Source organism: Hibiscus syriacus, unplaced genomic scaffold (assembly GCF_006381635.1).
Source record: "Hibiscus syriacus cultivar Baekdansim isolate YM2019G1 unplaced genomic scaffold, ASM638163v2 tig00116982_pilon, whole genome shotgun sequence".
NCBI classification, from domain to species: Eukaryota; Viridiplantae; Streptophyta; class Magnoliopsida; order Malvales; family Malvaceae; genus Hibiscus; species Hibiscus syriacus.
Window position 1 is genome coordinate 541,095 of NW_024063505.1, and position 12,594 is coordinate 553,688.

General features: G+C 35.1%; 1 protein-coding gene across 1 annotated transcript; it reads right to left on the reverse strand.

Annotated features, from left to right (window-relative positions):
* Window positions 1–7,957: 7,957 nt before the first annotated feature.
* On the reverse strand, window positions 7,958–12,311 carry LOC120192834 (uncharacterized protein At5g41620-like). Its single transcript, XM_039195550.1, has 4 exons — window positions 12,214–12,311; window positions 11,271–11,764; window positions 10,120–10,242; window positions 7,958–9,658 (listed from the first exon to the last, which is right to left on the reverse strand). Exons 2-4 carry the CDS (start codon window positions 11,751–11,753, stop codon window positions 8,261–8,263), a joined length of 2,004 nt encoding a protein of 667 aa, XP_039051481.1. The 5' UTR covers window positions 11,754–11,764; window positions 12,214–12,311; the 3' UTR covers window positions 7,958–8,260.
* Window positions 12,312–12,594: the final 283 nt, after the last annotated feature.

The window sequence follows — 12,594 nt, forward strand, 5'->3', positions numbered from 1 at the left end:
TTTCTTGTTTCCCTCTCAAAATTGTTACTCTGATGGTCTATCCGAACTTTTCTTTTGATCGATATCTATAAGAATACGCAATTTAATAAATATCGAGATTCGAATTACTTGATAAGATTCATATCTATGCAAAAGTAAATAAAACACCAATTTTAACTTTCCCACTTAAGTAGTATCAGTACTACCAACACAGTAATGATACTTCTATGCTAGGGTACCAATACCCCACCTCGGTACCGATATCAATATTAGCTTCGATGTTTCCTGGTATCGATACCCTTCCACCGGTATTGATACTCCTACTATCGATACTATCACTTCAGTACCGATACTTCATGAAGCTTTTATCCCACTATTGCCTTATGGTATCGATATTGTTCATGCGGTATCGATACCCTATGCTTAAATTTCATATGTTTTACCTTGTAGTATTGGTACTTACCCAACAAGTATCGATACTACTGACCCAGAAAATGATTCTTAGCCTAAAAATTTCCAGTATTTCACTCAAACTCTACTTGTCTAACTCTCTTTATGCCTTTAAACTCAACTATAAATACTTAACCCATATTTAAACACTATAACACCTCATTATCTTCAATAACTTACTATAACTCTTGAATTTAAGAATTTTACCAAACATTCCATGTGTTCTAAATTCATTTCTAATGCTTTAAACTTCTTAATCCTTCTAATGACAAGTCAAATTTATCAATAAAACTTCAAAAATCTCTTCATACAAACAATTCATTTTTATACCCTTATTACAATTTCCTTTCTAATTCTCTCTTCTTGATGTTGTAATCTTATATAAGCTTTCCTTAAGCTTATATAACACCCAAAGAATAAAACCAACTTAAAAATCCAAGAATTAAACATATAAAATGAAACTCACCTCTAGAGCTGAAGCAAATAGGAGGAAAAAGAAAGCAAGAAGAAAGGTTCTGGATAAATCCCCAATTTTACGTGTTTATCTCCTATTAAAGGAGATAAAATATCTTTTAGGATGAAAAGACTATAATACCCTTCACTCCTTCCATATTTACTATTTAATCTAATACTAATATATTCATATTTAAGTCCTTAAACTTTCCAATTTTTCCTGAATTGATAACCAAATTTTAAAAACTTTCATTTTAGTCACTAACCCAATTTTTGGGATGTTACATAGAATGTCTGAATATCCTTAGGAAGGCATGAGACACTTAGAGACTAACTAGCGCATGAGTTCTAAACATCCGCGAGGGATGGGTTAATTGGGCGTTATATCTGATGTATAGATTTCAGACCTCACCCTAGGTAAACTAGAAGGGTGTGGGTACCAAGATATGTAACCCTCCAACCATACCATGATGTCTACACTAGAGTATCGTTAAGTATACGAGTATACTCATTAGCATTATAACATTCAATAACTTGAGCATTTATTGAACACTTGTAGTATGTATTAATTGTTAGTGTGCCACTGGGCTAGTGAGCTCAGCGTTTGAAATTTGTTTCTGTGCGCCATTCGTTAAAGAGAACATTCGAGGAGCCTATCGCGTAACATACTATGTAGACAGTCAAGCAACAGAGTACGTCTTGATTCATTTCTTTAGAGGGAATGTATTATTCATAGACCTTCTTGTATTTGAGTCATAAATTTATTTATTATACTTGATTGTATTATTTTTTGAAATACTTATTTTGGGAGCTCCCATTGTAAACCTTATTTAATTATGCTTATGTACTTTATATTTAAATGATGTTACTTTTATAGTTTACAATGGTTTTAAAGAAAAAATTTTGAGTTAGCCACTCTGATGGTCCCGTGTGATATTCTAATCGGTCGACTTTGTGTCATATCAGTTTAGGGTGTTACATGTACTCACCCTTGGAACTGATACTGATTTTACCTTTGATATTTTGCAAAAACCTTAAATTATCAATACTTCCATCCAGAGTATTGATACTACCATTTTAAGGTATCGATACTACTCTTGAGTACTGGTATAAATTTTGGCTACTAGAATTTGAAGCTTAGAGATGGTATTGATAACCTACCATTGGTATCGATACCAATAGAACCACATCGGTACTCAACGAACAAAGTACCAATACTACCTAGCTCAAAAACCTCAATATTAATCATTTTTAAAGTTCTTACAAAGTCTTCGTTAACAAGCTTTCGTTATAGAGCTAAACATTTCATATCATTATTATCAAATTGTTATCTCGTCATTATTAATAATTACAATATTTCTATACTTCTCCCTTGAGACTCAATTTATTATTGATTCACTTAGTAACTAAACTCTTATTAGCGTAGGTTATTTATTCACTTAGGCATACAAGGGTAATTTAGTAATTTTATCCCTAAAGGCATTCTAGTAATTCATCCCACTCCTAAGTATATTTGATGTTTAAGATTTATAGAAATTTTACTTAATTAATTACGAAAGTCTTAACACATTCTTTATGTGCTCACAGGCTTTTCATACTGATTAGGGGTATTTTGGTCACTTTATCTATTTGAGGGTATTCAAGGCTTCAATTTAAGTAACGAGTATCACTAATATCTTACATCATTTCTTAAGGTCTTACGCTTTCAAAGGTATTTTCAGATCCTTATAAGATACTATTCACAACTTGGGGTGATTTGGTAATTTCATCCTTCTAAAGGGCATTTTAGTAATTTCTCACATTCTCAAGCTATATGCTCAATCTCAACCATTATTAAACTCCTCACTCTTGAGTTTATTCGGCATCTTGAAGTCCCTTAACCAATCATCAAGGATGCTATTGGTACCTTTATATAGGTATCGATACTCTCCTTGAGTATGCATACTGAAAACAGCCCTCAGTGACCCCCCAAAATACCCTTATATCAATACTCTTTCAGGTAGTATCGATACTCCCTTGAGTATTGGTACCAAAATTAGTTGCGAAAATACCCAAAATCATCCTTTGTGTTTTTAAAGGAGTAGTATGTGTACTCCCCACTGTAGTATCGGTTCTCCCCTATAAAATAACTTAGTTTCACCCAGAATATGAATAGTATCGATACTATTCATATAGTATCGATAATATAACCCTGAAATACATTATTTTGCTTTAGAACCCCCTAGTTAGCCCAAACACTTATTTTTATGTCTAAGTTTACTATTAAAGCTTATGGAAGTTATTAGAGACCATTATACATAATTTTTACATTAAAATAACATATAAAACATCCATAACAACAAATAAAGGACCCAACCCCCTCATGAGTTTTCATCCCATACGAGCAAGCAAACTCTTTAAATGACATACAAGTAGTAAAGAAGAGTTATAGTGTGTTGTCTTAGCTCCTAACAACCCAAAATGTCTCTAGCTTACCCAAGAACCAATATTTCCTAGTTATTTTAGGGTTTTTTCACCACTCTTCAACATATCTCAAGCTCCCACAATGTTTCTAGCACCAAAGCAATGGTTACAATATACTAGAAAGCAACTAAGATACATAAAATCAGGAGAGAAATCATATGATAGAGCTCTTGAAGCTTAAACCCTCTAAAAACTTTAAGTGGTCTTAAGAACACTATTGAAGAAGATGGTGAGCTCAACTTGAAGGTCATGATCTCAAGGTTAAGAATATCACCTTAATATAATGGATTAGAGTGGGAAGATGATGAAAGTTGAAACCTTTTACCACTTTGCTTGCTAAGGGAGAAGATATGAGAATAAAGGAGAAAAAGGAAGAGAAGAGGAATAAGGAAATAAAGTCGTTTTGGCTCTCCCAAAACCCCACGTCAAATATAGGAAAATAATCTCCATAAATCAGTCATGATTTCCATAAATGGAGAAATTACCCATTAGGTCCATTTTCTATTATCCTAAGCTTAAAAATTCATTTTTATCTCCAATAAAACTAATTTCTTACACGATTAAACCCAAATCTAAACCGATGGACCCCTATGCTATGATAAATCTATTGAATAATTCTTGGATCAACACGAAACTACTAACTTGATATTTGGGGTGTTACATAATTTTGGATTATTTAATTGATTTGACGCTAACATTGATGTTACTGACCCAAAATGTACACCGAAATCAGTAGATGGTTGAGCATGTAGAAATCCATCCCATGGACCTTAAGGATTAGTGAATGATGGTTCAACATGTGGCACTACATCACATGAACCTCCTACCCACTGCAGGAAGCTCTCAATTGAAGCATGGTATGGGGGAAGGATATGCATCATAACTTGCTAGAGATGCAAAATAAGCCAAAGATGATGAAGATGGTGATTTCTTTCCCTTTTGATATTTTGCCTTCATGTCTTCCCATTCGGCCCTATTTCTCGACATTGTTAAATACACTTTCTTATTTATTTCATAATTTTGAAGGTAGGGTAATATTGTGAAATCAAAATCATATTATATCATCTAAGAACGAAAAGGCATGTATAAGTGTTTATAATTCCAATTTTGTATGCATGCAACATACTTCCTCTACCAATCATCTTGGCGCTTCCCTCGTGCATCAATTTTATGGAGTTCACCCATGTTAAATATTGGTGTTGGAATGGGCTGATAAAACCCAAACTATCGCAACACTCTAGCGGTAGAATGGATCTTTATAATGAAAAATGATACAATGGTTTTATGGCAATCCGAACCTTGAGCAAATAATGGTGGTAGACATCGTTGAATCTCCTCATCATAAAATGACATCCAATTAAATTGTAAACATACTCAATTAGTATAGGTATAATTAAAATCTCTAAATTTAATTTTTATACAAAAAATATAATATTTATCGCATGTCTACCGGCTATATCGATCCTCATTAGTATATCTATTTTCAATGCACCCCTACCTTGTATCATTAATTTTATATCACCATCTAAACAACATGATAAAAATAAATTATCAACTCGATTATTAATTCAAAATTCATTAACATAGTCATTAATAAGTTAAATTTTATAAAATATAAATTAAAGATATTACCTTCGAACAAGAAGAAATTCAACCGGAGCAAATGTAAGTGGTGTAAAAAAATAGAAGACGATATCACGCCCACGATTGTAATAGGATTAGACAATCCGCTACATTCATTTTTTGACCCCTTCTCATGATTGTAGCCTTGCACAATTAATAGTATAAAAATGTCAAAATCATAGAACCCCAACTATATATAGGGCATTCACTAAAATTTTCAAATTTAAAAGATACTAAGTACGCAACAAATTCTTGGATTTATTCTAATAATATCCTTCCAATCAATTAGAGAAGATATGCTCAGGCTGCATAAATGACCCTTTGCTCCGTATATTGTTCATTCACTTGAAACTTCCTCTCCAACCACGTTATTTGTATATGCATCCCATCCATGATATTTGTTGATGGCGTATTTCCCAACAATTTATCGTAAAAATCACCCACATTATACTCGTTACATCTCACCAACTTCACACCATTAATATGGATACCGAGTTGGTAAGCAACATCTTCCAAAGTAATTGTCGTTTCTTCACTCGGAAAATGAAGCGTATGTGTTTCGGGTCTCCAATGTTCAAACAACCCCGAAATCAATACAAACATCACCTTAAAATCACGATGAAATGTGGTAGCATACAGTCCAGATTGTTGTATATAAATAATAATATGTTGATGTGGCTCAACACTTTTCATTCATCGATATCGAATGGTTCATTCTTCGTGAAAATGGTAAGTGATACCGCGATAATGGTGTGATAATAATAAAAATATTAATTAATTCGTAAATTTTAGATAAATTAATTTGATTTTTGAATTCCGTTAAACTCTTCGTCGTGGATCATCATTCATCATTGTTGCCGGTCACCATCTGCATATCTTTGCTAGTCTCTGACAGAAAATCTTGTACTCGTCCATAAAATTTTGATCATGTAAACTAACATCGCTCCTAAGGCTCCTCGGTAGTATGCACCAGTCGCTACCCTATACCTGGTAGGAGAACGAATAAAAGGAAGACTTTCAGCGTACCATGCAGCAGCATGAAGGAACCAAAATGCAGTTGGACTGGTTGATGCGACAAAAACACAGGAGATCTCGCTGTATCAGCCATTGCCATGTTACTTTGGGACCTAATCTATAAGTAAAAATATAGAGATTGAATGCCAAAGAAGGTTCAATTTTATATTGTTTCTTATAGAGTAAGCCATAACAATGATTACCATGTCAGAGAAAAAATTAACATCCCATTGATGATGCAGTAGTGTGTGACTGGTGTTTTCATTGTCATCATTAATCTTTTCTTGTTTTCAGCACATGCATGCACTAATAATATGTTCATGACCAATCATGACCATTTAACATGCATTCTGCATAAAGTGATTAATGAGGATTTATATTATAGCTGTGATCTCATTCAGAAAGAAGTGCATTTTTTGAGATACGAACTCATTATCCTTCCACATTTATATAAAGTCTCGAACCTATTACTCGAACGCAATCACCTCCTTGAACTAATCTAAAATTCTTGAAAAACGAACCACATTTTCCAATGTAATAACTCACTATCCTTCACTGTATATGGTCAGGGCCGGCCCAATACACGTGCCAGATGAACGATGGCCCAGGGCAGCATGTAGGGGTATGGGCATTAGTTTTATGCTGGTGGCGCATTAGAAGTTGGTCATCTTGGAATTTCTGGTGCAGTAAACACAGGTTTATTTGTTAAAATACTTTCAGTTATCACTACTACTTTTGATCTTATGTTCTAAAATGTTACTTTTTCTTGTTGAAGTTTTATACGATATTTCAGTTGTTTTGTTATTTGACATTTCGGAATGCATTAATGGTTGTAACCTGATCTTGCAAGCCTTGCCTTATTAGTTATTTCTACTTCCATGAGACATATATATTTTGATATACAAATTTCAGATATGAATTGGACCGGGTACTCTAAAGAAAAATAATCAGCTAGTTTTATATGAGAACCGGCTTATGCACCCCAACCCCAAAGTATTAAACCCCCTACAACGTTAGTGAAACCTGTGGAATAACACTTAAAACGAAACGACATGACCAAACATTTCATGTCATATAAGAAACATGAATTTAACTTTTTCTCAATTTGCAGCTGACTTGATTTCCTCACAAGTTAAAAGAAAACAGATTAAACGTTTTGCATCTGATGTGTTAAATGCTATCTTTCTGCAATAATTCCCTTTGGCACCATTTTCTTCTGGTTCCAAGTTGATTAAGTTCTTTAATGCTATTCAATGATTAGCCCATCTGAGGATTCTGCAGGGATTGCTTCATTTGAGATGGGATACGAACGTTGGATGGAAGAACAAAATAAACTAATATGTGAATTCAGGAGTGCTTTGAACGCCCAGATAAGTGATATAGAGCTTAAAATGCTTCACCTAGTATTAATTCGTTGCCTCTTAAAATGCTTCCGATCTGAAAAACACAATATTGTCAAAAGTTGCCATGTAATGTTACATTCATAGTTAATAAAACTTCACCTAGTATTTTTACAAAGTCTTGAATCTTGATTATCGTAAAATAATAGAGGTTTTTGCTTCAAAAAATGCACGAACATTGTTTTAGGTGATATTTGTAGCCTTGTAATTTTGGTTTATATTAATATTAATATTGTTTGACTATAATTTCTATTACATTTTTGTTTTAAAAAAATTATTTATGTTTTGTCTATTATACGGTACAAGTATAGAGGCATACAATTATTATCTCGCACATGGCATTAAAACTTATTAGACCGGCCCTGTATATGGTCATGAATCTATTGCTCAAACTAATTTATACCTTTGGGCTTGTGCCATGAAGAACAAATTTATACAGCAGAGGCCATTGCTGGTTTATAGTGCTTGAAGTTTGCACTGTGTTGGAGGGTGATTCCAATACGGTTCTCAAGAGGTTACGAAGAGGTTTCGAACCTGTTCAATTCACTTTACTGGCAGAGATTCGAGCACATGGATTGGCAGATAAATTTTGCACACTTCCAGCATATTTTACATTTCGGTTATAGTACAAGATAAAACTGGTTCAATTACAACAGTTTCCCTGAAGGAAAGAAAAATAAATTTCTCTATAAAGGCGATCAAGCAGCGATCATTGCAATTTGAGCACCTCTAGAGGCATCACACAAAGCACTAACCAACAAAAACAAATAGTCAAACTTGTTTCCATCCAAATCCTGTTACAGACAAACAGTAGAGCATCACACAAGCTTGAACTTAAACCAATAGTTAGAAGAGCATACTCATCAAAATTGTGTTTCTCAACATCCTGATTTTCTACCATTCGAGGCTTCACCCCTGAATTCAGCTACCCTCGAATGCAAACCACTACCAGGCACCAATGGTGGCCTCTCTTGAGCTACATTCCCACGATCTCTTGAAGTGCGTGTTGAACTTGCGTAAGCTTTACTTGCTCTAGAACCTGATAAAAGGTGTTCCCTAAAACCTTTTACAGTTTTATATCCATGCATTTCATCTCCGTAACCTTTTGCTTCAGCTTGCTTTTCCAGTTCAGCAAATCTACCCCACTCTGAATCATTATCGAAATTTCGAACCATTTCATTTTGCATGCCCCATTCCACTCCATCTGATATGCTCCTTTGAAGTGAAGTAGTTCTCCTTGGTAATCTGCTGGAGGTAGATTTTCTACTGGTGATGTTTGCTTCGTTTATTAGAGGATCTCTTGAATCGTGAACAGTAGCAGGAGCATAAGCCCACTTGTAATTCTTGCTATTGTTTTCCCTGTTTATTTCTATGGAATGAAGATCACTTTCGGCTGAGTCTTCTTCGCATTCTACGCCATCTTCAACTTCTCCATCATCATCATTTTCCTCACTTGGATGGGAACCAAAATGGGCTCTGTTTAAATAGGCAGCAATATCCTCACTTTTAGGTTCACTAAGAGAATGACGCCCTGTTTCTTTTACTCTTTTTGTACCTAGAAAAGCTTCAAGTTGGTTCCTCAGTTTATCAACAGCTGCATTTTTCTCCTCCAGATGATATTTGCCACCTGAAAGCTTTGTTTGAACTCTCTGATCACGCAACACGTCAGCTAACTGTGTCATCTCCCTTTCCTTTTCCACCTCTTCAAGAACTTTCACAGACTCTCTCTTCAGCTCTTCCATTTCAGCTTTATCGTCACTGATATCCCTGGTTAATTCATCACATACTTGCTCCATTACCTCCCTCGTCCTTTTCTCATTCTCGAGTTCTTTCACTGATTTCAGAAGAGATGTCTTTGTCTCAGCTAGTTCTTTCCCGAGCTTCTTGTTTAAGCTTTCAAAACGTCTCCTAAGCTTTCTCTCCACCTCAAGTTCACCTGCAATTGACTCAATAGCGGCCTCGACAACTTTTTGCTCTTTGTTTTTCCATGCTGCCTTTTCTTGAGCAAAGCACTTCATCAGATAATTAATGTCCTCCTGGTCCGAACGTTGTTCCTGTATGAGTTGATTGACTTGCAGACGAGCCCTCTCTAACTCAGCATGTAAGGCAGAAATAAGGGGCATACTTGATGAAGGGCGATCTTCATGACCCCACATGCGGTTGATAATTTTCAGTAGTTCTTTGGATGTCATCAAGGCATTACTGATATCCTTCAAACGAGTCTTAACGCCAACAGTTGATCCCTTGGGAGTTTGGGCATGGGATCTAGATTCAATCTGCATCACACATCAATATTGTCAAATTCCTTTTCACTAACCAAATACCCAAGTGCACTGTAGCTTACAAAAATAATAAAAAAGGTTACAGAAAACGAAAAACCGAGAGCAGAGTGAAAGTCACGAAGAATGGCAATGTGCTTCTCTCGTCTCTCTTTCTATCCTAAGAAATGCAAACTGGCAGGCTATAAGTATGAGAATATTCACATAAAAATATGAGAATTGACTCCAACCCTCACTATCGAATCCTAATGATTATACATACCCCGTTCCCATCTTTACTGATCTACCTATATACCATAATATGTGATTCCATTTACCTATGGCTTTAATCTTAGGTCCGTATATTTCTTGAAGGAACAAAGTTCAAAAGGTTTCATTCTACCTTGTATTCATTACGTGCAAAATACAAGAGAAGCAGAAAATGTTTTTCATTTTTTTCCAACAACCAAAACAAATACCTCCATCAAACTGGCATTGCTAGTAGAATCCAACGCCCCAACATTATGGTCTATAAACCTGGGCTTCTGAGAAACAGATGATGCCCTTCTCCGATGACTAGCAGTTCTAATTCGATCCATTCTCTGGGGGAAAAACATGGTAATCATTCAGACAAGCAAATATATCAAGTATAAAATCAATAGTGTTGGTTAATAATAACAAAGCAACAATGGAATAATGGTAAATTTTGACAACAAAGATTTGAGGCTTAGCTACTGGAAGCCTAAAACATCTATTGCATTCATTGATCAGTTTATAATCAAATCATGATCTCCAAGCTTTGTTTCATAATAAAACCAACATTTCCAATTTACACAACATTGCAACTATCAAAATAAGGTGATTGTTAGTTTCTAACACAATTCTTTACGTGAACAACCACTTAAACCTAATACTACATCGGTTATCAACTGAGCAAACCTCAGCATTAACCATAACAGTACCCATTAAAGTAACAACCTGACCCATTACTCATTTTCGGAAACTCCAACCATAAATACAAAAGTTTGAAAAATAATCACACAACCCATTTAGTGATGTGAAAAGTCTGGCCAAAATCAAATCCTAAAATCATAAGCCAGTGATTCTAAACAACAGTAGCTCATCGAGAAAGCATCATCTAGAAACAACTTAAAGCAAGTTTAATGCAGCATTGCCATTAAACTTACAAGCTTACAACTTCACCATTCTCGAGGTTCCTGAATTATATCCGGACATAGGTATGGGGATGATCCGCCAAAGATCTTCCAAATACATGGAAATCTTGAAGAAAAAATGAACATACTGTGCAGGACATATAATGGTGTCCGGCATGCATAGCCTAGTCTGAGAAACATAGATCAACAATCATAGTGCTTTTATGAATATCTAGTTATATCCTACATCACTGTTACTAGTACGTGTTTCTGATCTAAAAGCATTCACCAAAAGCACATAAAAACAACAATTTGAGTCTTGATATCAAAATTTTTCAATCAAAAGTGACCAAATGCTAAACTAAATCTACCAATACAAAACTATATACTCATTACCTAATATAAAAAATGTAAATAAAATTCTCAAAAATATATATATACATTTTATTAAAAGAAAAGAAAAGAAAAACCCCCACCTCAGAAACAGGGCTATGAGAAGGATCAGACAAGTGGGGAGGCAAAGAACCCGAGTGAACCGACCTAGCAATGCCCCTTTCTCTCCCTTCCTTTCTCCTCCTTTCATCATTCCTTCCCTTTCTTATAGGTGACGGAATCTCATTCATTTCCCACAGCGTCGCCGCCAGCTTCCTCGCCGAAACCGGCTGCTGCTGTTGCTGACCTTGCCCTTTCACTTTATTCTCACTCTGTGATCCGACATATTTAGGAGACTCAGCAGATCTCAACTTTGAAACTGATGATGGGGATCTCATCATCAGCTTCCACGTAGGCACGGGCGTACTGGATCCACCCCTTTTAGTGCCTACTGTAATCGCTCTCTTGAATCTGTAGTTTTGGATAACGGATGATGAAGACGATGCCGATGGTGAACACCCCCGTTTCCTGATTTTGCCTGGGAGTAAATTTTCCATGTCGACGTTGCCTAGTTTTTGCCTTGACATCAGCACTTTACCTGTGATTCAATGAGTTAATTGGGCCCTCCTTTATTTACTGCCTAATTTTTGCTTGTTAGATCAAAATCTGTCAACGTAACAGTGGGGATTAAAACCATTAATTGTAGAAAAAAAACCTTATATTTCCAAATTTGGGTTCTTTCTATTATTTTCTATGACTTTGAATTGTAATTGTGTCCGTGTTAGGCTTATACATCTCATACGATTGTGTTTGGCGGCTTGGAAATTCGAGGAAAAAGAAAGTAAATAAAAATGACAGGATAAACTAAACATATGAAAAGACAGTTGAGTTTGACGTTGTCTGTTTGTTTCTTCAGACAACGAATAATAAAAATCAAAATATAGAAAACTTGGAGACAAAAAAGGAAGTTAATTTTCGTTTCCCTGCATTGAAAACGAAGGAAAACTAAATCCGATGGAACAAGTTTTCTTCTTTCCTGAAACTTACCTCTAAACTTTGACTCGCTTTAAAGCTGCACCACCTAAGACCGTTTGAAAGCTGAGAAAACGAAAGAATTTTTTTTAAAAAAAGGAAAAGTTGAGATTTCGGAGGTTTTTTTTTAATGGCCTTCGCGGAGACGAAGCATTACACAGAGCATAATGAAAATATTTTGCATTGTTTTGAAAATCGGACCGGACGTGTGTTAGTTCGGTTTAATCTAAATCGATTGAACCGTTATTAGTGAATCGGTTAGAATTATTGAACCGTTTGAACCGGACCGGCTGAAAACTGAAAAAAAAACCGAAATTTTGTTTTTTTAAAAAAAATTAAATCAAACAACGTCGTTTGTTAAACGAGCCAAGTCGAACTCGAGTATTGCTAAGCTCG